We start from the raw sequence: 23,349 nt of genomic DNA, 5'->3' as shown, positions 1-23,349 counted from the left end.
ACACAACTGAGTGACTAAGCACATGCATGCATATATGTGTGTGTATAAAATTAACACTTATAAAATGTGTATAAGGAAGAAAGTAGAATTATTTAATTATATCACACATTCTATATACATTTTACATGCATAGTAAAATTGACACCAACTCCATTGTTTCCTGTTTTCATTTTTTCTTTTTCTCTTTCTGATTTTCCTTATCTTCATGTTTTGGCTTTGAAGGAAAGTTCAGCTGTTTACCTTCACCATCTCACTCACAGCCCTGAAACTGTGTCTACTGCACTCTCAGTTTTGGTTCATGCAGCTCCAGAGCTTGTCTGATTTCTTCTTTCCCAGCAAGGCCACATTTTTTTTCAAGAAGAAGGAGAAAAAGGATCTTTCCATGTTTCTCTCCCACTGAATCTGTTCTTAAGAACTCTATCTCTTTTGTTTTTCCCATAAAGATTCCCAAATGGACTCTGTGCTTAGGAAACAAAAAACACTCCTCAAAGACTTTCACACTTTTAGAAAGAACTATTTCCTCAAATTGAGTAAGCAGAATTTTCCCTTTAATTTAGAATTCTAGCAGAGTAGTAGAGCAAATTCCACACATTTTTTAAAAGCAGTTTTGTAAAATTAATTTTTTTATAATTCAGGAGATTACTTATTTATTTAATAGCTGGATCCTCAGGAGGTTGCTCTAAAAATATTTTGAAAAAGTTTTTATGCCCTGCCGCCATGGGAAGTTTAAAGTGATAATGTCACTTATAAGATAATGATTAATTGAACAGTAACTAGAAAGAAAATAGCCCCTTTCTCTACTCTCCTTCTGGACAAACCATATAAAGATGTTATCAAAATAAGTCTTCTCATTCCTGACTTCCTTCTCCAGGTCTTATTACAAACTGTTATAGCAACATCTACTTCTGTTATCTATCATAGTTGCGACTGTCTATCTGTTGACTTAATCTGCAGTGTTTACTGACCATTCTGTTCTGTCAGGCATTGTTTTAGGCACAGAATCCACAGCAGAAAACAGCGTAGACAAGGTCCCTGCTTATCACAGTTTTCTCCTGTTGGGGGAGACAGACAACAAAAAAGATAAAAGGAATAATTTTAGTGATAAGAGCTATAAAGAAAATAGAAAATACAACAGGGAAATGTGATAGAAAAAGAATGTGGTAGAGTCCTATCTTAGATATGATGTGTTTAAGTTAGCTATTGCTGTGTAACAAGTGAGCTCCATGCTTACTGGCTTAAAAATAATGACGGTTTAAAATTTTCACAATCCTTTGGGTTGACTGGGTTAAGCTGAATGATTTTTCTGTTCCACATTCTGTGATGAGATCATTCACACGACTGTATTCAGTTGGGAGCTCAGATGGCCCTGTCATGTTCGTATGGCCTCTCACCTTCCCTGGTCTCTCTCCACGTGGGCTCCTTCATGCAACTGTCTAACCCAACCTTAGTTGCTGGCTTCCAGGGTGCAAGGATGGAAGCTGCTCTTGGCCACTTAAACTGTGGACCCAGAACTAGCACAGGGTCACTTGCACCACATTCTATTGATCAAAGCAAGCTCCCCAGCCATCCAGATTCAAAGGGAGGAATGTAAAATGCCACCTTCTGATGAAGGAAGCAGTAAAGTGCACGATCAGTCGCCCTTCATGTCTGACTCTTTGTGACCCCATGGACTGTAGCCCACCAGGCTATTCTGTACGTGGGATTCTCCAGGCAAGAAAACTGGAGTGGGTTGCCATGAGTGGATGCATTCACTTGAGTTTGTGAGCAGACAGTAACTTGTGTATGAAGAAAAAGAGCCCCATTTTCCAGGCAGATATCTAATGTTTAATCTAATGATTTGTTGGATTACACAAACTTCCCAGGGGTATAAGGTAACTTCAAGAGGATATTTGGATATGAGCAATCATAGGGCAACATAAATGAAGATTCTGCATCAATTCTTCATTTTCAACTCTGCTGCTGCTGCTGCTAAGTTGCATCAGTCGTATCCAACTCTGTGCGACCCCATAGACAGCAGCTCACTAGGCTCCTCCGTCCCTGGGATTCTCCAGGCAAGAATACTGGAGTGGGTTGCCATTTCCTTCTCCAATGCATGAAAGTGAAAAGTGAAAGTGAAGTCGCTCAGTCATGCCCAACTCTTAGTGACCCCATGGACTGCAGCCTACCAGGCTCCTCCATCCATGGGATTTTCCAGGGAAGAGTACTGGAGTGGGGTGCCATTGCCTTCTCTGTTTTCAACTCTAGAGCTCCTCTTTCTTATAAGTAAAGGTCTTTCAGGTTGAAGACTCATACCTACAATTCTTTATTTTAGGACAAGTTGATTCTACCCTGCCATCAGTTAGGTTTACAATGATAACTAGTAAGCATCCAACAATGATTATGTGTCCTCCATGTCAAAACCACCAAATGAAAAATGAAAGCACCAATCAACCAGATGTTTCATCTACACCATACCAAGCTATTACTTAGAAAAATCAGCATCCCTCATTCCCTTTAATTGTCTTGCCAGAGTATAGGGGAAGCCCTCATCCATGGAAAGGCCAGAAGTCCAGCCTTTTTGTCCAGTCCAGCCAAGAAGATAAAATTAGCCTGTTGATAGATGCTTTCAGTCTTCAGCCAGATGCTGGGGCATTGTAACCATGATACTATATAAAATATGTGAATTCACATCAGGCATCCTGAAACTCTCTAAGTATCACTGTGCTCTAATACATTAGACAAACCTTCCTAATACAAATCTTTAAAAAAAATTTTGTATTTTCCTTCTTGCTTTGAATTCTATAATATATCAGTTACGTCTGGGAAAAATTTTAATTTGATATTCAAGATCCTCAGTCTAACTACCATGTCTCTCTTGTCCTCCTGCCCCCTTATGTCTTACACTGGTAGACCATGGTTTCTCAGCCTTGGCACTACTGGCATGGTGGGCCAGAGGACTCTGTAGTGGTGGTCATCCTGTGCACTGTAGAATGCCGGTCAGCACCCCTGGCCTCTACGCCTTTCCTTTCGTGTCAGGCTCTATCCCCCAAAGCATGTGGTTCTTCCTCCTTCATAACATTTTTGTTGGGAAGTGGAGTGGGTCATGTGTCAGCGCAGTTTTTTCCTTTTTACCAGGAGCCAGGAGGGAGAGAGGAGGAAAGAAGAGGCTGAACATGTAAGGGTAGGAGAATGAGTATAGACTGTGGGTGTTAATCATTCCGATCCCATTGTGTTAAGGGGACAAAGACTGCTTGCTCTTTGTTCTTTTGTACATACATGCTAAGTCAGTTCAGTTGTGTCTGACTCTTTGAGACCTTATGGACTGCAGACTGCCAGGCTCCTCTGTCCATGGAATTCTCCAGGCAAGGATACTGGAGTGGGTTGCCACTTCCTACTCCAAGGGATCTTTCTAACCCAGGGATCAAACCCATGTCTCCTGCATTAGCAGGCAGATTCTCCAGGTAAGACTACTGGTGTGGGTTACCACGCTCTCCTCCAGGGATCTTTCCAACCCAGGAATGGAATCTGTATCTCCTACACTGGCAGGTGGATTCTTTACCAGTAGCACCACCTCGGAAGTCCCTTTGTGCTTTCAACCTAATGCAACAGTGTAACATACGTGCCACACCGTATACCAACCCTGAGGTGCTTTCATACTCAGCAGTGTCTGACTCTTTGTGACCCCATGGACGGTAACCCACCAGTCTCCTCTGTCCATGGAATTCTCTAGGCAGGGATACTGGAGTGGGTTGCCACTACCTACTCCAAGGGATCTTCCTAACCCAGGGATCAAACTCATGTCTCCTGCATTAGCAGGTGGATTCTTTACCACTAAGCCACTTGGAAATCCCATATACCAAACTGGAGTCTCTTATTTGATCCTCTTCAATATCCTAGGAGATAAGGACCATAGTATCCATTTATAGAGAAGAAAACAGGCCCAGGAATTTAATCATTTGCCACATACAGCCCTGGTGATAAAGGAAGAGCCATGACTCAACACAAAGCAGTCTGTGCCTAAAGTGCCTCTCCTTAACACTCTATTGAAGTTTGTGTGATTTAAAAGATATTATCTTTGAAATGGTTTGCTTTGGTTTCATCTTCCTGTTATTAAGAGATGGACCACATGGGAGAAAAAGCCAGTTGAATTCCCATCTTCCCGGTGTATTTCAATTCCAGGGCTTTCATTTGCCTTTAATGGCTTTCTCAGGTCCTTCTCTTGAGAGTGAGACCTTCCAGGGCTGAGCTCAGCCCAAACATAAAACTTTGGGAAAGGAGTTAGGAAAGTCTGGTCAGCTGTTTTTGTAGGGGGAGAGGGGCTGGGAAGGGATAAGATAGAAAGTACCTTTTCTTCCATCCCCCAAATATCTTAGTGTTAGAACTTTCAAATTAGCATGGGGTCACACTTTTATGGGAAAGTCCAGAATTAGTTTAAAAAGACTTGAACTCTTGTCCCCTTCTTGAGCAAAGCCATGAGTATGAAGTGCCCTGCTCATCACATAGTTGGTGAACTAGTGACAGATAAGCTGAAGATGCTTTGCATGGAAAGCTCATCAGCCATGGTCACTTTGGGGTAATCATTGGACTTCTCCTCTTCATTCTTCCTTCGACCTTCTCCCCTTCATTCTTCCTTCGACCTTCTCCCCTTCATTCTTCCTTCGACCTTCTCCCCAACAGGGTCTTCTCCAAATTTGCAATACTTTTCTATACAGCTCCCTTATTCATGATGAATTTGTGCAAAGATCCAACCGAGTGTTTGTTCATTCATTCATTCAGATATAATTGTTGAATTGCTATGAAGTACTAGATATAGTACTTGTAATTTTATGTGTGTTATTTTATGCATGTTATTCATGAATAAATGAAATAGCATCATCATTGATGCATGTAAAAGGAAAAAAAGTTATGGTCAGGATAAGTAATCTGTCTTTAGACATTTGTGTTGTGAGCGCAGAACTGAGATTCAAGCTAGAGGTTTGTTGGTTTGCAAAGCCCATGATTTTAACCACTGTGAATAGCTGCTTCCTGGTAATAAGGTAAAGTGAGGAGACCCTGGTTCTCATGTTACAGAAGGAGGGGTTGGAGGAATTGGGTCTATGGAGCCTGACCAAAGGAGCTGCCAGGTCTTTGATTAACTCAAAGTAGAAAAGGGATAAATGGGGCTGTAAGTCTCTGAGTGGTAGAAACCCCAAGGGGAGAGATTTCAGTTCAAAATACAGGACTTTCTAAGAGTTGGAACTCTCTGACAACTGAATGCATTCCTCCAGAGACAAGGGAGCACCCTATAATTCAAGCAGTGCAGGTGTGTGGGCTGTATAATCACTTGGCAGGGCTATCAGATTAAGGCAGCTGATGACTGACCAGGTGAGCGGGATGGACTCGGCCTCACTGGGTCATGATTCTGTGATGTTCTGGCCTTAATATCTTGAGCTTATGTGACCCAGGATAAATTTATTCACTTGTTTATACTTCAGATTCTCCATTTGCGAAGATTGTTTCTATCTCTGATATTCTCAGATTATGTAGCTCTCAGACCAAAACTATGATAGGGATGCAAATACAAGTACAGTTTTATTACTATTTTAGCCTGCCAGAGGTTAACATAATGTTGAAATCTGGGGTTTCATGATCAGGTTGGTTGGCTCAGTCCTGAAAGCTTGAGCCTGAAGTCAAGGTCTTCTCCTGCCAATCTTCTCTAACATTTCTTTCTCACTTAAATCTAAAGTTTGTTTTGTGTAGCTCCCTGTATCACTGAGGAAGAACTGTCTCTAAATACTCCTGAACTCTTGATTTAAAGACTGCCTGATCCCTTCACAGTTAGCACTCCTATAGAGGGTAGGATGGGCCAGATCAGGCGAGGCTGGTAGCCAGAGAGAGGACTCTGGCAAGAGTGTGGATCAGGGAGGAGGCAAGAAGAAGAGTTGGCATAGGCATCTGGTGATACTCTAGAAAGGTCATTGAACAGTTTACAGGCAAGACTTGTGAAGGACTGTTGCAAAGTTTACCTGTGTTAAATAAATGTGATACATTCAAAATAGTGTGCTAGGTATATAATAAGGTAAAAATATTGTCTATTGTTTTATTTCTATTATTATCATTATTATTAAAACTATTATGCTCTAAATCTAGTAAAGCAATTGCACATAGTAGGTATTCAACAAATGTTTGTTGAATGAACAGAAAAATGAGTGAATACGCCCTTTGAAAAATAGTGAATGGTAAGCAAAGTGGTGGCTTCATGTTTTGGTAATGGTCATATTTTTACAGAGGAAGTGGGAGAACCCTGCAAAGCCAAACATCCTCTTAATATTAGGTCATTATTGTGAACTGTCAGTCCAGATTTTTCACTGTGATTCTTTTTATGGCAAAACTCTTGGAAATTAGAGAAGCTATGGAAAATGTGATTATGGGATAAGTATTTATCATTAATATGGCCTTTGCCAATTTCTAAGCCTGAATGAGTTTTTGTTTGAGCCAAACAGTTAAAAATTGTTCTATTTCCGAAGTTTCCCAAGTGAACACAATGCTTCTAATTAGAAATGAAATGCTGCTTATTTATTTCTTATATTTATTGCTAAGTATATGCACAGATTAGTGTTCACTGGGCCAAACTATCTGCTTTTGTACTGAACAGGGTGAAGATCCAAGTCTTCTCTGAGCGTGTGCTGCAAGGATTACCACACCCTCTCCTGAGTACTTGTGCATCTGAGTCAGTGCCTCTTCTTTTGCAGTCCAGGTAGAGGGTGCAGAGGGGAGCAGCAGGCAAGGTAGAGAATTACTCAGTGCAGAAATTTACACTTCAGGAGGTCTTCAAGCTACATGCAAATGTCCCCAAGTTCTCTTAGTGAAGCCCGCATATGTTTGAACTGACACAAGGTTTGGATCCAATCTACCAGCCCTGGCAAACTCATGACTTGGAGACTATAGAGTACTGCCAGGCAGTCAAGTTCAGGAAATCATACAGCCAGAACATGGGGTTACGTAAAGAAGAGCATGCTGTCACCCTAATCCTTTCCATAGTGAGATCACCACAAATGAGTTCTGGCCTTAGTCTTATATGTCTGAAAACTGGACTTTTCAGGGTACCCAGGACCAAATATGTAGGTAATGCTTAATAAATGGGCTTCTCAGGTAGCTCAGTGGTAAAGAATCTACCTGCCATGGCAGGAGACAAAAGAGATGGGGGTTCAACCCCTCTATTAGGAAGATCCCCTGGAGGAGAAAATGGCAAACTACTTAAGTATTTTTACCTGGAAAATGCCATGGACATAGGAACCTGGTGGGCTACAGTCCATGGGGTTGCAAAGAGTTGGACACAACTGAGCGACTTAGCATGCACATTCAGTAAATATTAGGAATTAATATTCTTATTCTCTCTCGCTTCGTAGCCCTTTGCTAAGCTTTGAGAGCTCTCTTACTGTAGCTGCTCGTGCATTGCAATCCCTGAGTTTCTTTCAAGTATCACCTCACACTCAAGGCAGAAAGCAAAAGCACTGTTAACATTTGGAATAGAAGGGTAAGCAAGTTTACTAACTGTTATTTCCTGTTGTACCTTTCATTCTTTTGGCCCAAATGAGAAGTGTTTGTGAAATAAACACATATGTGCATAGGAGTTTCTCTTATATGAATGGAAACAAGCATGGCTATGGCTTCTGAGATGCCTAGAATGGGGAGGTCAGTGCATATGACACACACATACAGCATCTAAGGCTCATTTGAAATACATCTTTTTCATTTTAACCTAAGAATAAACAAGGTGTCCCTTTTATTTATTGGAGTAAAGTTGCTTTACAATGTTGTGTTAGTTTCTGCTGTACAGCAAAGTAAATCAGCCATCAGGTCAGTTCAGTAGCTCAGTCATGTCCAACTCTCTGCGACCCCATGGACTGCAGCACGCCGGGCTTCCCTGTCCATCACCAACTCCTGGAGCCTACTCAAACTCCTGTCCATCGCATTCGTGATGTCATCCAACCATCTCATCCTCTGTCATCCCCTTCTCCTCCCACCTTCAATCTTTCCCAGCCTCAGGATCTTTTCCAATGAGTCAGTTCTTCGAATCAGGTGGCCGAAGTATTGGAGTTTCAGCTTCAGCATCAGTCCTTCCAATGGATATTCAGGACTGATTTCCTTTAGGATTGACTGGTTGGATCTCCTTGAAGTCCAAAGGACTCTCAAGAGTATTCTCCAACAACTCAGTTAAAAGCATCGATTCTTCAGCACCCAGCTTTCTTTATAGTCCAAGTTTCACATCCATACGTGACTACTGGAAAAACCATAGGTTTGACTAGATGGACCTTTGCTGGCAAAGTAATGTTTGTGCTTTTTAATGTGCTGTCTAGGTTGGTCATAGTATTTCTTCCAAGGAGCAAGTGTCTTTTAATTTGATGACTGTAGTCACCATCTGCCGTGGTTTTGGAGCCCCCTCCCCAAATAAAGCCTCTCATTGTTTCCATTGTTTCCCCATCTATTTGCCATGAAGTGATGGGACCAGATGCTATGATTTTAGTTTTCTGAATGTTAAGTTTTAAGCTAACTTTTTCAATCTCCTCTTTCACTTTCATCAAGAGGCTCTTTAGTTTTTCTTTGCTTTCTGCCATCAGGGTGGTGTCATCTGTGCATCTGATGACATTTCTCCCAGCAATCTTGATTCCAGCTTGTGCTTCATCCAGCCTGGCATTTCGCATGATGTACTCTGCATATAAATTAAATAAGCAGGGTGACAATATACAGCCTTGCCATATTCCTTTCCTGATTTGGATCCCAGTCTTTTGTTCCACGTCCGGTTCTAATTGTTGCTTCCTGACCTGCATACAGATTTCTCAGGAGGCAGGTCAGGTGGTCTGGTATTCCCATCTCTTGAAGAATTTTCCACAGTTTGTTGTGATCCACACAGTCAAAGACTTTGGCATAGGCAATAAAGCAGATGTTTTTCTGGAACTCTCTTGCTTTTTCGATGATCCAGTGGATGTTGGCAATTTGATCTCTGGTTCCTCTGCCTTTTTAAAATCCAGCTTGAACATCCTAAAAGATGATGCTGTGAAAGTGCTGCACTCGATATGCCAGCAAATCTGGAAAACCTAGCAGTGGCTACAGGACTGGAAAAGGTCAGTTTTCATTCCAGTCCCAAAGAAAGGCAATGCCAAAGAATGTTCAAACTACCACACAACTGCACTCATCTCACACGCTAGCAAAGTAATGCTCAAAATTCTGCAAGTCATGTTTCAACAGTACTTTAATCAGCCATACGTACACATATATTCCCTCTCTTTTGTATTGCCTTCCCATTTAGGTCACCACAGGGCACTGAGTTCCCCCATACCACAGAGCAGAGTTCACTGTACTATATAGCCAGTTGTCATTAGTTATCTATTTTACATATAATATTATATATATGCCAATCCCGATATCTCAATTCATTCATCAACAGATGAATGGATAAAGAAGACATGGGGACTTCCTGATAGCTCAGTTGGTAAAGAAACCACCTGCAATGCAGGAGACCCTGGCTCAATTCCTGGGTTAGAAAGATCCACTGGACAAGGGATAGGCTACCCACTCAAGTATTCTTGGGCTTCCCTGGTGGCTCAGCTGGTAAAGAATCCTCCTGAAATGTGAGAGACCTGAGTTCAATCCCTGGATTGGAAAGATCTTCTGGAGAAGGGAACAGCTACCCATTCCAGTATTCTGGCTTGGAGAATTCCATGGACTATACAGTCCACGGGATTGCAAAGAGTTGTACAACTGAGTGACTTTCACTCAGACTCAGATTCAGTGCATATATACAATGGAATATTACTCGGCCACAAAAAAGAATGAAATTGTACCATTTGCAGAGATGTGGATGGACCTAGAGACTGTCATACAGAGTGAAGTCAGAAAGAGAAAAGTAAATATTGCATATTAATGCATATATGTGGAATCTAGAAAATGCTATACATGAATCTGTTTGTAAAGGTATCCCTTTTAAAGGGGGATCTTTCATGAGCTTCTCATGGCAAGACTTACTTTTGCTCAGTATTATAGTAAGTCTTCTCCATACATTGGTTTATCAAATCCAAGAACCCTGCAAACTACGTGCCACAATTCCCACTGTACAGCAGAGGAAAGTGAGGCTCCTAGAAGTTAAATGTTTTACTTATGTTCTACAGCTACTAAATTGCAGAGTCATGATGTGAATCAGAATTCTGCCTCTACTTCCCATGCTCTTAATAACAAAAGGAGAGAGAGAGGTGGAGAGCAAAGGAAGCAACAGGAACGAGTTTGGCTAAAGCCAAGGGGAGGGGAAACCAGGGCAACAGATAACTGACATTTGAAGGGTGAACAAAAATATACCTCAGGGTAGAGTGAACCCACTAGGTTTTCTTCCCTTTATAATTTCATCTGTAGTAGAATCATGTGGAAAATGTTATTGGTTGACACAGTGGGACTGCCAGCAAAGCATGCGTTTTGAAAGTTGTGCAGAGCACCCACATTTAGAGCTGGGCAAAGATCAAAGCAAAAAAAGAAAAAAAAGATGTTCAGGAAACACATTTCCTTAACTCCTGCAGGAGGAAACTTTTCACAACTGGAAAATGCAAACCATCACTGCCAGCCCCAAAGCATGGAGGATTTACCTCATTAATCATAGCTGTCAGGTTCCACTCTGTAAATAGCAAGCTATTGATATATAAAATGTCTTGTTTTTCGTGGAAAAGAAAAAAAAGAAGATGGTGAAATGTACAAGCCATCCAAGTAAATGCTGTTAAAGTCAAAATAGGATACTCTGTGCCCTTATCAAATACAAGGCAACGCAAAATTCTGAAGTCATCCCAAAGCCTCAAGAGAAAAGAATCAGAGGAAGCCAGTGCTAAAATCAAGTCCAAAGTGGGAGGGAGAGGAGAAATGGAGTCAAGAGCCGAGAAATAGGATCAATGCAGAAGAAGTTTGCAGACAATGACACACATTCTTATGGGACAAAAACAATAATGAGACATATTGGGAGGATCAAGGTCAGTGCCTGTCATCTTTACCAAAACCACCTGGGACCAAGCTTTTGTCATCTCCCATCAGCATGACCTCGTAGCAACCAAGTGGCTTTCCTGCTTCCATTCTTACTTCCCTGTATATAATCTCCCAACCTGGTCTTTTTTGTGTAAATCAGATCATATCATTCTTCCCCGCAGACTTCCAAGTTCCAACTCTTTGTGACTCCATGGACTATACAGTCCATGGGATTCTCCAGGCCAGAATACTAGAGTGGGTAGCCTTTCCCTATTCCAGGGGATCTTTCCAACCCAGGGATTAAACCTAGGTCTCAGGCATTGCCCGCAGATTCTTTTGCAGCTGAGCCACAAGAGAAGCACAATTAAAATTTGAATACTATTTAAATGGAAATTTGATAATTGAAATGAATTACACCCAAATATTATTAATATTTCAATAGTATATATCCTATATTAATTAATACCTAAATATATCCTCTCCTTAGACTTCCAGTGCATTAAAATTATAATAATACTCAAATTTCCTAAGATAACCATTTAGTTCTTATATTACCTAGCCTCAGTTCTCATCTCTGACCCAAAGTTTTTAATTTCCTGATTTACTCTGCTATAATTCCACTGGCTTCCTCCTTCCCCCTCCATCTTCTCAAACTTATAAAATTATCTCTGCTTGAAGGATTTTGTAGAAATATTCTTTCCTGTAATATTTACATTCTTGGCCTTCTACTCAAAATCTAAGGCTCAGTTCAAATGACCTCTACTTACTCAGATCTTCCTTAGTCATCTTGATTAAAATACTACAGTTCACTGCTTAACATTTATATGTATATATTGCATATATATGTGTTAATTTTATTTATACATATATATATATGCATTTAATTTATTTATCTCTTCCCTCAAGAAAGAGGTCTTAATGAATTTATTATATTTGCATATGTAAATATAAGATCAAGAAGGGCACAGATTTTATCTGAGTGCTGTATCCTCAATAGCACCAAATACATTGTAGGCATCCAATAAATGTATTTTGAGTGAATGAATAGATGAGTGAAAGGCAGTCCTGTAGGCTAAGTGGTGCCTGGATCAGGAATTTTTATATCTGGATTCACCCTGACTGAATAATATTTCTGGATATGAATACTGGGCTACCATTTCCAAATGGTGAACCACCATAACTTGTCCGGGGCAATTCAGCATCTATAACTTGGGTTAAGAGAGAATGTGATAATACTTCTGAAAGTGCTTGGAAACGTCCTATTTAGCAAGAAGCTAGTTGTTCATAGGTAGAGAATCACAGAGTGACACAAGTGTAAGGAGATACTTTGGTGTTGTTTAGTCACTAAATCGTGTCTGACTCTTTTGTGACCCCCATGGACTGTAGTCCGCCAGGCTCCTCTGTCCAAGGGACTTCCCAGGCAAGAATAATGGAGTGGGTTGCCATTTCCTTCTTCAGGGGTTCTTCCCCTTCTCCAAACTCTTCCCAGGGATTGAACCCACATCTCCTGCAATAGCAGGCGGATTCTTTACCAATGAGCCACCTACCTGGGAAACTCCAGGGAGATACTTGGCCCAATGTAAAATCAGGCAGAGAAAAAAGTTCTTTGAGAAAATTGGGTTTGCCTTTTTCAATTAAGGAAAACATATAAGGAAAATGTTCATTTCACAGACCACATGTCATAGATCCTGGAAGAGGCTGAGAGTTAAGAAGTCATGTGTCCAGTCTCCTGCCTCCAGAAAGGAAAAGCCTCATTAGTGGTTATGACGGCAGCAGAGGAGTCAGATTACCCGCATTTGAATCTTGACTCCACTCCTGTCTGGCTATAAGACCTTAACCTCTTGGTGCCTCAGTGTCGTTATCCAGAAAGTTCAGAAACTATAACATCCACCTGAAATGTTATATAAAATAATGTATGGAAAACACTTTGAGCTGTGCCTGTTCAATTATCTTCATTTTACAAACAAAGAGACTGAATTTCAGAACACTTAAGGGACTTCTTCAAAGGTGCACAGCTAACACATGATGGGGCTAGACGTGAGTCCAAAACTTCTACCTCCCAAGTACTGTGGACAGACTGAAACATTTTAAAAGCATTTATGCAATTGAGCATATTTAACACCTGAACTAGACATTGGCCACAAAGTAATGTATTATTACGATATCATTTTTTTCCAAAAATATACATGGATAGATATGAAAAATACTAAAAGAATGCAAACCAAAATGCAAATATTGGGTGTATAGAAGGGGGAGTTTGAGAATTACAAACAATTCTGTTTTCTTCGTGTTTGCTGTTTGCCCTGCTAATGCAGCAGGTACGGCCTATATAACTAGAAAAAAAAAAGTTATTTAAAAAGCAAAGCAACAATAATAATAACATAAATTATTAAATAAAATTAACAAAGTAAGTTAAATAAAATAAAATTAAATTAAATAGAAATGGCATATCTCTTGAATGTGTGATTATACAAAATTCTTCTCTTATTTACACTGTTTTACATTTTCCAGACTATTCTAGTTTAGACTTCCACTGAGCTTTCACAGAACCTTGTTCATATGCCAATGCCTGTGTGCCACACTCAAATTCTCTTTCAGGTGTCAGTTTCCTTAAATGTCTATATACAAGTTGTCCATCTTTATCTCCAGTTGACTGGTTTCCAGGGCCCTTGTGGATACTCAAATCCAGGGATATTCAAGTCCCTTATATATAATGGCTTATTATTTGCATATAGCCTATGCACATTCTCCCATATACTTTAAATCATCTCTAAATTATTTATAGTGTCTCTGTATGTGTGCTCAGTCATGTCTGACTCTTTGCGGCCCTATGGACTGTAGCCTACCAGCCTCCTCTGTCCATGGAATTTTCCTGGCAAGAATGCTGGAGTGGCTTAGGGATCTTCCTGACCCTTCCTGAACCTGCAGGACACTCTTGTGTCTCTTGCATTGGCAGGTGGATTCTTTACCAGTAGTGTTACCGGAAGGAGATGCAAGAGATGTGCGTTCCATCCCTGGGTCAGGAAGATCCCTTGGAGTAGAAAGTGGCAACCCACTTCAGTATTCTTTCCTGGAAAATTCCATGGGTAGAGGAGCCTGGCGGGCTACAGTCCATGGGGTTGCAAAGAGTCGGACATGACTGAGCATACACTCACCTGCTAGATTACTTATAATCTCTAATACACTGTAAATGCTATGGAAATAGTTGCCAGTGTATTACTTTTGCTTTTTCCTTCTTGGGACTTTTTGGAATTTTTTTTTTCCTTTTGAATATTTTCAATCTGAGGTTGGTTGAATCCATGGGTGTAGAACCCACAGGCTCAGAAGGCTGAGTATACTATTTCTATCCTAGCTACCTCATATGGTTGCATTTTGACAATGTCTGATGAATAACATATCCTTGAGGATTCTGACTCTGGAAATAGTACTCCTAAGGACCACCCTGATTCCAAAATTACTAAGATGACTTGAAAAATCTCCTTCTCTATACTGGTGAATGATTGTTCCGTATTTCTGTATTCTGTTCCTAACCAAGACTTTTTATGTCTCCAGTTGTTTTTCCTTTTATATTAAAACATTTATAAAGCACATTCAGCATTCATATTTCACACTCAAGTATTCTTTATCAAGAAGATTTTAATAACCACCCCCTGAAAAACATCCCAAGGAAATTCTACCATACCCTTTGGGGACATTTCGTATCTTTAGTGGTTTTCATGGACACTTTTATTACTTGTTGAAATAGTTTATAATTGAAGTTTCAAGGCTTCTCTCAGAAACTTTTGAGTCTGTTTCCTTAGCAAAATTGTAAATGAGAGTTTAAAAGGCAATGACAGTGCATGAACTATAGGACAGCCTCTCCATGTGCCGTGCATAGCATACCCACACCTGCCCGCTCCTCTGAGTATGGTTTTGGTTATTGCAGAAACTAACACAACCTAGCATTCTTTATTGACAGACTCTATCTAGGGAGCACCTCAAAGTAGGATAAGCTAGTGTCCACAAGGTCATATTGGAAGTGTGAAGCTGAGTGGTATTAAACAATGCCTCAGAGAAGGTATCAATGAGAAATTCCATTATCAGAGTCAGCTTCTGTCTGACAGAACTTGGCATCTGAACTGCCTTAGGCTCTAGGCTGACTGACTTAGAGAGGACACCATATGGAATAGACAAATGGTGGCCCCAGTGGGCTCTTACCCTCCATATTCCTCTTTTATTTGATCATATATTCTACTAGATAATCATCAGCTTAAAAAGTGAGAACATAGTGAAGTAAATAAGACATCACCGTTTTAACTTTGGAAAAATTACCTAGGCTTTCTGGGCTTCAGTTATAATAATAAGAATAATAAACAGTGTAATAGCAGCAACTAGCATTTACTGAGGATTCACTCTGTGTCAGGTACTATGCTCTTGGCATATATTAATTCCTTTCATTTAATATTTTTCTCATACAGTTTGTTATCAGAATTAAGGGAGTACCCAAGCAAAGTTCTTAGCACAGGCCCTAACCAATAATGCTAAAATGAGTTCTCCAAAAGAGCTGGCTATTTTGTTTAATAATAATAATAAATTCCTCTTACTCCAAATAAAACTCTAAGAGGTTTTTTAAGCTTTCAGTTAGATGGTGTCTCAACTCTTTGTAATATCTCAGCATTACCTACAACCTAAAGTGCCTGACACATATTGAGTGATCAACAAATATTTATTAAAGAAAGACTATCCTACATTGTATGAATGTTCTTATAAGTACCTTCCTCAGGAAAGAAAGTACACAGTTTTCTTCAGATTTTTAAGATATGTCGTGATCTAAACAATAAGGCACCACTACTTAAAAAAAAAATTCTGTCACTGTGTAATAAAGTCTTAATAAGAAAAACAAGGAAGCAGAGAGGGAAGATTTGTGTGGGGCTGGCTCCCTATCCTAATTTGGAAATTCTCTGTAATGCCAGTCTGTGTTGGTAGTCCAGGATGGCTTACTCTCCCCACCTGGAAATTTCTATTTGACCTCTGGGGTCATTTACGTAACACTCTGTGAGATTACTGGCTATATGTCTAGCCTTGAATGGATGAGTCAATGTTAAACAATTTCATTCTGGTTTTGTAGGAATCATAGAATGTCAGCACTGGAAAGAATCAGCCATCTTCTATTTTGAGGTTTTCAAATTTGTAGCAGATGGGTCACTACTCGCCTACTTGCATGCATGCAAGACATCTCTAACTGGGGACAGCAATCTTTGCAACTGTGCTATTTAAATCCTTTTTAATGGACTATTATTCTATGTAGCTATTAACAATTGGTTGAAATTAGCATCACGAGGAAAGCAGTTTCCCATCCATGTCATGAGTCTAACATCCTCCTATTACAGCTGGGAAAATTGAGAAGATGACATTTAATATGTCTGGGGATTAAAGGTGATCACCCTGAAGTGAGTGATATGAGGTTTTGAGGTAGCAAGGGTTGTGACCATAAACTGCAATCATTTGAGTACTGAATATAATCTCTTTTGCCTCTGCTGTAATCTTTTTTTCTCATCTTTCATAGAATAAAGACTGAAACTCTCTTAAAAAATCATTTACCTATTTCTCACATACCCTTGGTGGTTAAAAGCAGAGCCTTGGGTGATGAAAAGAAATAATAAATGATTGTATGAAGTATTGTTCCATATTTTGTTCATTTTTATTTTAAACAATGAAATAGTTATGCAAAGCCACGGGCCTCAGATCACTCTATCTCATTTCTCAGCATCCTTGAAAAAAGCACTGTGGGAAAATCCCATACTTAAATCTAGGAGACTTGGAGCTGTTGGAACTAACTGAGGATTGGTCACCTTCTGAATCTCAGTTTCCCCTATTGTCATAGGAGGATATTGGACACTTCACAGGAATAGAAAACTGGATTCCCCATGCATGAGAGAGAAAGAATGACTCCCTGTTGAAAAGGAGATTATGAATACTTATTTCTTAGTGTGTGTGTGTGCCCACATGTGTGTGTGTGTGTGTGTGTGTATGTGTGCAGATATGCACATATTTAAGTGAGGATGAAGACTGGCTGGGGAATGATATGAAATTAAGTGCATTTCCACTTTTAAAATTATTAGTGAAATAATGTAGACCTGTCTTCAAAATTATCAAACATTACTGTAATTCCTACAACTTAGAATGGAGCTCTCCTTCTGCATTCCAAGGGCGTATAAGCTCTGAGCCTCACCATAAACTTTTTTTTCAGTTAATTCTATGCAAAAACACTAGAGAAAATTGGAGTTTTAGTCAGACCAGCAGAGATCAAGTTTTGACACAGTCTAGATTTTTTGTTTCCTTTTGAGATTGGTAAGGGTGGCCAGGGAAGGGAAGATGGCTAACTATGCAGCGATCCTCTGCCTGCTTTATCATATACTCTAAGTAAACTGGCTTAAATCCCAGCCTTTCTTTCCTTTTGCATTGGCTCCTCTTTGCAATATGAAAGTTATGAATATAAATTAGAAAATAAGCAAGTATTATATGAGAACATATTTATTGGCTGAATAATAAAACTTAGTGAAGGAGTTATGAGAATTAGAATTCCCTCTACTCGAAGTACAAGTTTTCAATAAGCAAACAGAAGCAAAACCCCCAAATGAGAAAGAATACACTGGTAACCTAAATCACAGGCTTTTGGAGGTGTGTCAAGACGATCTACCTACTTCTTTGTAATGGACTGCCACGCTGATGACACATGCACACAACGAGAGGCATGGCAAATCAGCTTATCACAGGAGTTCACGACCACCACAAAGGTTAGGCTTCTTAAATGTGGCTCCTTTAACTTAAACACATACCCACAGAGGCACCGCAGACATCTCCCTGCAAAAGATGATTTGCATATAGTTTCTAGCCAATACTCTTAAAAAACACCCCCAAAATCCAAAAGAAAAAAGAAGACAAAGAAAAACAAAACCTTGGAGACCATGGTTAATAAATAAGAAGGAAAAGGAGAAGAAACAAGCAAATTCCATCCTCTGGCAGGCATGCTGAGTAGCACCTCTGACCTCATCTGAAAAACAGGCAATGTTGACAGCTTTCAGAGCCCAGGAGAGAAGGCTGAAATGAGCCGTGCACAAGCTCCCTGGGCATCTTCACTTAATCTCCAGGATGGGGAACTTTAATCAGTCCTTACTGCATAAACTGTGTCCTTTTGGATGTGGCTGAAGCAGGTGTCTCTGCAGAGTTTATAAACCCTTCTAGGAAAGACAGGAGGATGGCTTTAAATTGTCCTTTCCAGGTGACAGATCAGCAACAATCACATAAATAGTGTACAAAACTAAAACCACTCAACTCTCCCTTTTTTCCTTTTTCAGGATCATTCTCCGAGTGCAAATCAGGTTATAAAAAATGATAAGTATAAGGGGAAAGTTAGCCCTGTCTCTGTCCCCCATCCTCCACCAGGAGGACTGACTTGATGCCCTCTCCCGGGCAGTTTGCCCCTTCACCTACACTTTAAGATAATCGTTCTTCAGCCGACCTAATCGGGTCCCATGGCTCCTGATGGTGAGTGCCAGCAGCTCATATTTGTCCCTGAGCCCCAAGGAGATGTCCAGCGTTTCCTTCAGCAGGGACCTGGTGTGGACCAGCATCCCCAAGAAGTCCTCGTTGAGCCTGCTCTCTTGCCGGCTGTCCTGCTCCTGGCCCTGCTTGAACTTGCTTTCCAGCTCAGTGAGGGACTTGTCCGAATTGGAGTAGGCATCCCCGATCTGGTGGGACTCCCGCCGCAGGTACTTGCCATAGCTCTCCTCCCCGTCAAGGTCGTAGGAGATGCTCTTACTGATGCCCTCCAGCACGCGCCCCGCGTCCTCCACCTGGCGGCCCAGCACGGTGAATTCCTCCCGCAGGGTGAGGCTTAGCAGAGTGCTGGCCGAGCTCCCCTCCCCCTGGGAGCAGCGCCGGTGGTCACTCACCCTGAAGAGCAGTTGGCACTTCTCGGGGTCGTCGTTCTCCTCGTAGTCCCCGTCCGGCACAAAGTAGTGGTGCAGGGTCCCATTGGACATCTCTGGGTAGAGAGGACCGTCGAAATAGCCCTGACACAGGTGGCACAGAAAACCCATCCAGAGAAACTTCAGGAACACCATCCTGGATATTCAGGATGACCGGGGATCCCTGGAGAAGAGTTTTCGCCCAGGCGCAAGGAAGGGGAGGGGGTCCCCTTGGGAGTCAGTGCCTCCCTGCAACGGCGTCAGCTTCAGTCCCAGTCGCCTCGCTGCACCTTGACCCCCCCTCCCCAGCTGGCTTCATGTGGCTGCGCAGCAGAGCCTGGGTAGCAGACCCCGCAGCCAGCAGCCCAGGATGCACCCTCGCTCTGAGCTCCTGCGCTCGCTCTGGTGGTTGGAACTCAGCCGGCTGTTTCCTGGCGGGATGCCGGCACGATGGGGAACCCCTCCTCCAGGGTTCTGGCTGGATGCTGGCTGGCTCCTTTGCCCCACTCTGGCTCTCCGAGGTCCTGCTTGCTCCTTGGGAAATGGAGCCTGTAGCTGGAGAGAAAGGCTCTTGCCCTCTGATACGATTTCAACTCCTGGACTGGGTGGGAATGCGGAGATTTTCCTTTGGCTAATGATATCCTGAGGATCTTTCTGCTCTCAAATTACAGCTGGTTTCGTCACTTGGAAGCCAGGGAACAAGTTTGGAAAGAAACCTCTCACCAGGTCTCTGCTATTAAAGGTACAGGGTCTCTTTTTGAGGATTGTTAGGGTGACCCTGGAAAAGAGAATTTAAACTGAAGGAACAAATGGGAAGAGGATTAAGTGAATTCCCATAACAGAAAGGCTGTTTAACTATTAACTATTGGGAGGAAGGGTAATTACCCTGGAGAAATGCCACTTCACAATTTTAAATAAGTGTCAGTTAGATTGGATTCTGTGAGTATGTCCTATTTTTATCACTAAAAAGTTTATGACTTTGAAGACAAATTTGCAATGTATGAAAGGCAGTTTTTTTGGAAATGGTTAGTTAATTAAAATGTGCAATAACAATACTTTGGAAGAAACAAGAATATACAAAACTGTTAATGTGTGGTTGCTAGTATGTATAGGAACAAAAGCTGAGAAATGGACTTTTGCCAGTTTAGCAAGTCAGTGGACAACTGGGATAATTGTTTAATTTCATGAAAGCCTATCCTTGTTAAGCTCCCTCATTGCATCTTTAACCTAACACCTTTACAGCTATTGCCTCTTTTAGGACACTTAAAAGTTTTTTGAAAAATAGGGGACTAGTACTGTTATCCTCATTTTCTGTATAGAGAACCCAAGGGATAGAAGATTAAACAAATTATTTATTGTCACAAAGATTACAGTTGAACCAGGCAGCACTCAGTAAGTCACTGGGTCTTTTAATTTAAGGGGGAAAAAAAGTGTTTGTTTCACATAGCCATCTTAGTTTTTGATTTATGAATTGCTTAGCAAATTGCTATCCTTAATGACATCTCATTTGTTCATCACACATTTATTGAACATTTATCATATGCCAGAATCTATTTTAGGTACTATAGAAAGAGCAGTGAGCAAAAATAAAGAGAAATCCTTGCTTTCCCGGAGCCCTACATTCTGGAACACAGAAAGAAAATTAACATAAATAAATAAGAGAGATTATATGTTGAACAGGGTTGTGAAGGAAAAGACAGGGAAAGAGTAGGAAGACAGGCAGCATCCCTGTTTCTATGGTTATGTCCTCTTTCTGCCTTGAAATGTAACTGAAACACTCATGTGATTTGCCGGTGTTTATACTTATCTTCCTCTCAAAGTCATAATGCACTGGTATCAGTACCACAAAGCCCTTCTTCCTGCTATCACGTTCAATGACCTAAACCACCCTGGCTACACGATGAGAAGTCTGGCTAAGTAACTGGATATTTATCCATGTGATCTCATATGTATAGATTATGAGGAGCATATTGACCACACATTTTAATTTTTATCCAGATATCTGGCATCGTGAAAACAGAGACCAAATGAATTTCCTCAGTGTTTATGCTAACTAAAGACTATGACTTATTTTCAGTGTTTCAGCAGAAAACACCAACCGTCTCCAGTTGAGAGACTGGACTCTTGGACCCAAGAGCCATATTGCTTAATTCCATTTCCCTTGGCACATTGACAAACGACAGCAGATGGATTCAAATGGATTCTTGGCTTGCCCAAGAAAAGGAAGAGGAATTTACTCTGATTTACTTCACTTCTTGCACAATCTCTTCCCTGACTTACTAGCCAGTTAAACTAAACAAACCTATTTTAAGAACTTACTATACTTGTCCCCTACTATGTGCAAGGCACAGAGTTAGCTACAGATACACAGGGTCTGCAATAAAAAGTTCACATGTATATACACACAAAGTGTTTGCTTTTCCCTGCAGTTTCCTCATGTAAAAGACAAACCCCATGTCACAAAGTTGGAAGGAATCTTTTTCCTGCAAGTAGCTCAAAGTCCAATTTAATCAGACTAAAGGCAAAAGGAATTCCTTGATTTATTGAAAGTCTAAGCTTCAGTTCAGTTCAGTCGCTCAGTTGTGTCTGACTCTTGTGACCCCATGGACCACAGCACGCCAGGCATTCCTGTCCATCACCACCTCCCTTAGTTTATTCAAACTCATGTCCATTCTGTCAGTGATGCCATCCAACCATTTCATCCTCTGTCGTCCCCTTCTCTTCCTGTTTTCCATCTTTCCCAGCATCAGGGTCTTTTCCAATGAGTCAGCTCTTTGTATCAGGTGGCCAAATTATTGGAGTTTTAGCTTCAACATCAGTCCTTCCAATGAACACTCAGGACTGATCTCCTTTAGGATGGACTGGTTGGATCTCCTTGCAGTCCAAGGGACTCTCAAGAGTCTTCTCCAACACCACAGTTCAAAAGCATCATTTCTTTGGCACTCAGCTTTCTTTATAGTCCGACTCTCATATCCCTACATGACTGCTGGAAAAACCATAGCCTTGACTAGATGGACCTTTGCTGGCAAAGTAATGTCTCTGCTTTTTAATATGCTGTCTAGGTTGGTCATAACTTTCCTTCCAAGGAGCAAGCGTCTTTTAATTTCATGGCTGCAGTCACCATCTGCAGTGATTTTGGAGCCCAGAAAAATGAGGTCTGCCGCTGTTTCCACTGTTTTCCTGTTGAGGTCCTTTAACGGACCGGAATCTGGTGGTCCGGAGTCAACCGTTAAGAAAGTAAAGGAGAGAGAAAGAGGCTGATATTCCTTGGTTTACGCAGAAAGCCAATAAAGCCCCTGGCACAGGGCTTGCTCTGTTCACGAAGGCCTCAGGCACCCTCTTGATGGGGTGAAGGCGCAGAGTGCCTTGTCGAGAGGGTCTTAGAAGCCCAGGAAGGAAAATGAACCCAGAGGATCTCTGTGCCCCAGGGGATCAGCCTGAAAAAGAGAGAGAAAGAGAAAGAAAGCAAGACTCAAGACCAAAGCTCTGATGGAGCAAAGGTGTGGGCATATATTCTGTAGTTATTCTCAGCAAAGATAAAGATTATAATTCCAGACTTACAAAACATAGGCGATCCATATTAAAGAGAAAGAGAGTTGTAAATAATCACTTTTACCATATGGGTCACAAGAAGGAAGAGGGTACTTATCATCGTATAGAAAAACTAACGAAGGAAATGCCTGGATCCCTCAGACCTGGGTGAGGCTTGCCTCTCCTCTTAATTCCTGAATATTCAGGAATTAGTAAGGAACAGAGGATTCCTGACAGATCCAAAACAGCACACAGGAAGCCTCCTGTTAAATGCTTCCTGACAATTCCCCCTATTTTATTATATTTGTAAAATGAAATTTAATTTGTATCCAGTTGTAGGCACTATGATTAAAATGAATCAAGAGTAACACAAAATTGAAATAATCTGGAAGCTAGTCCAGCCATGGGACCTTCCTCTCAGGGTCATTGGATATTTACTGGTAGCTACAAATTACGTTGAGATCGAAGAATCAAAAGGGAATCATTTCTTAAAGAGATAGAGGAACTAAGACAAATACATAGTTTACAATTAATACGAGTTATAGAACGTAAAGTCTTATTGTAAATTTCCTATGGCTATAACAAAAGGAAGTGGGACATAGGCCTATATAAAATACGACTGATTATGAGGGTGGGACACGACTGAGCGACTTCCCTTTCACTTTTCACTTTCATGCACTGGAGAAGGAAATGGCAACTCACTCCAGTGTTCTTGCCTGGAGAATCCCAGGGATGGGGAGCCTGGTGGGTTGCTGTCTATGGGGTCGCACAGAGTCGGACACGACTGAAGTGACTTAGCAGAGCAGAGAGATAGAAATAGTTACTATGACCACGACTGGTCCTTGTGAAATGTCTGGTCCGAGTTCCAAGTTTTTCGGTGCTCGCAGCCCAAATGTCCCTTTGTTTAGGC

At 41.1% G+C, this 23,349-nt stretch overlaps 1 protein-coding gene across 1 annotated transcript; it reads right to left on the bottom strand.

Annotated features, from left to right (window-relative positions):
• Positions 1-17,454: 17,454 nt before the first annotated feature.
• FIBIN (fin bud initiation factor homolog) lies at positions 17,455-19,542 on the bottom strand. Its single transcript, XM_040258909.1, has one exon. It carries the CDS (start codon positions 19,062-19,064, stop codon positions 18,429-18,431), a length of 636 nt encoding a protein of 211 aa, XP_040114843.1. The 5' UTR covers positions 19,065-19,542; the 3' UTR covers positions 17,455-18,428.
• Between the last annotated feature and the right edge of the window lie 3,807 nt (positions 19,543-23,349).

This window comes from Oryx dammah, unplaced genomic scaffold (assembly GCF_014754425.2).
Source record: "Oryx dammah isolate SB20612 unplaced genomic scaffold, SCBI_Odam_1.1 HiC_scaffold_17, whole genome shotgun sequence".
NCBI classification, from domain to species: domain Eukaryota; kingdom Metazoa; phylum Chordata; class Mammalia; order Artiodactyla; family Bovidae; genus Oryx; species Oryx dammah.
This window is presented reverse-complemented; position numbering and strand designations above follow the sequence as displayed.

Excerpts from the sequence above, each read along its gene's own strand:
- FIBIN (XM_040258909.1), bottom strand. The coding sequence starts at position 19,064 with ATGGTGTTCCTGAAGTTTCTCTGGATGGGTTTTCTGTGCCACCTGTGT.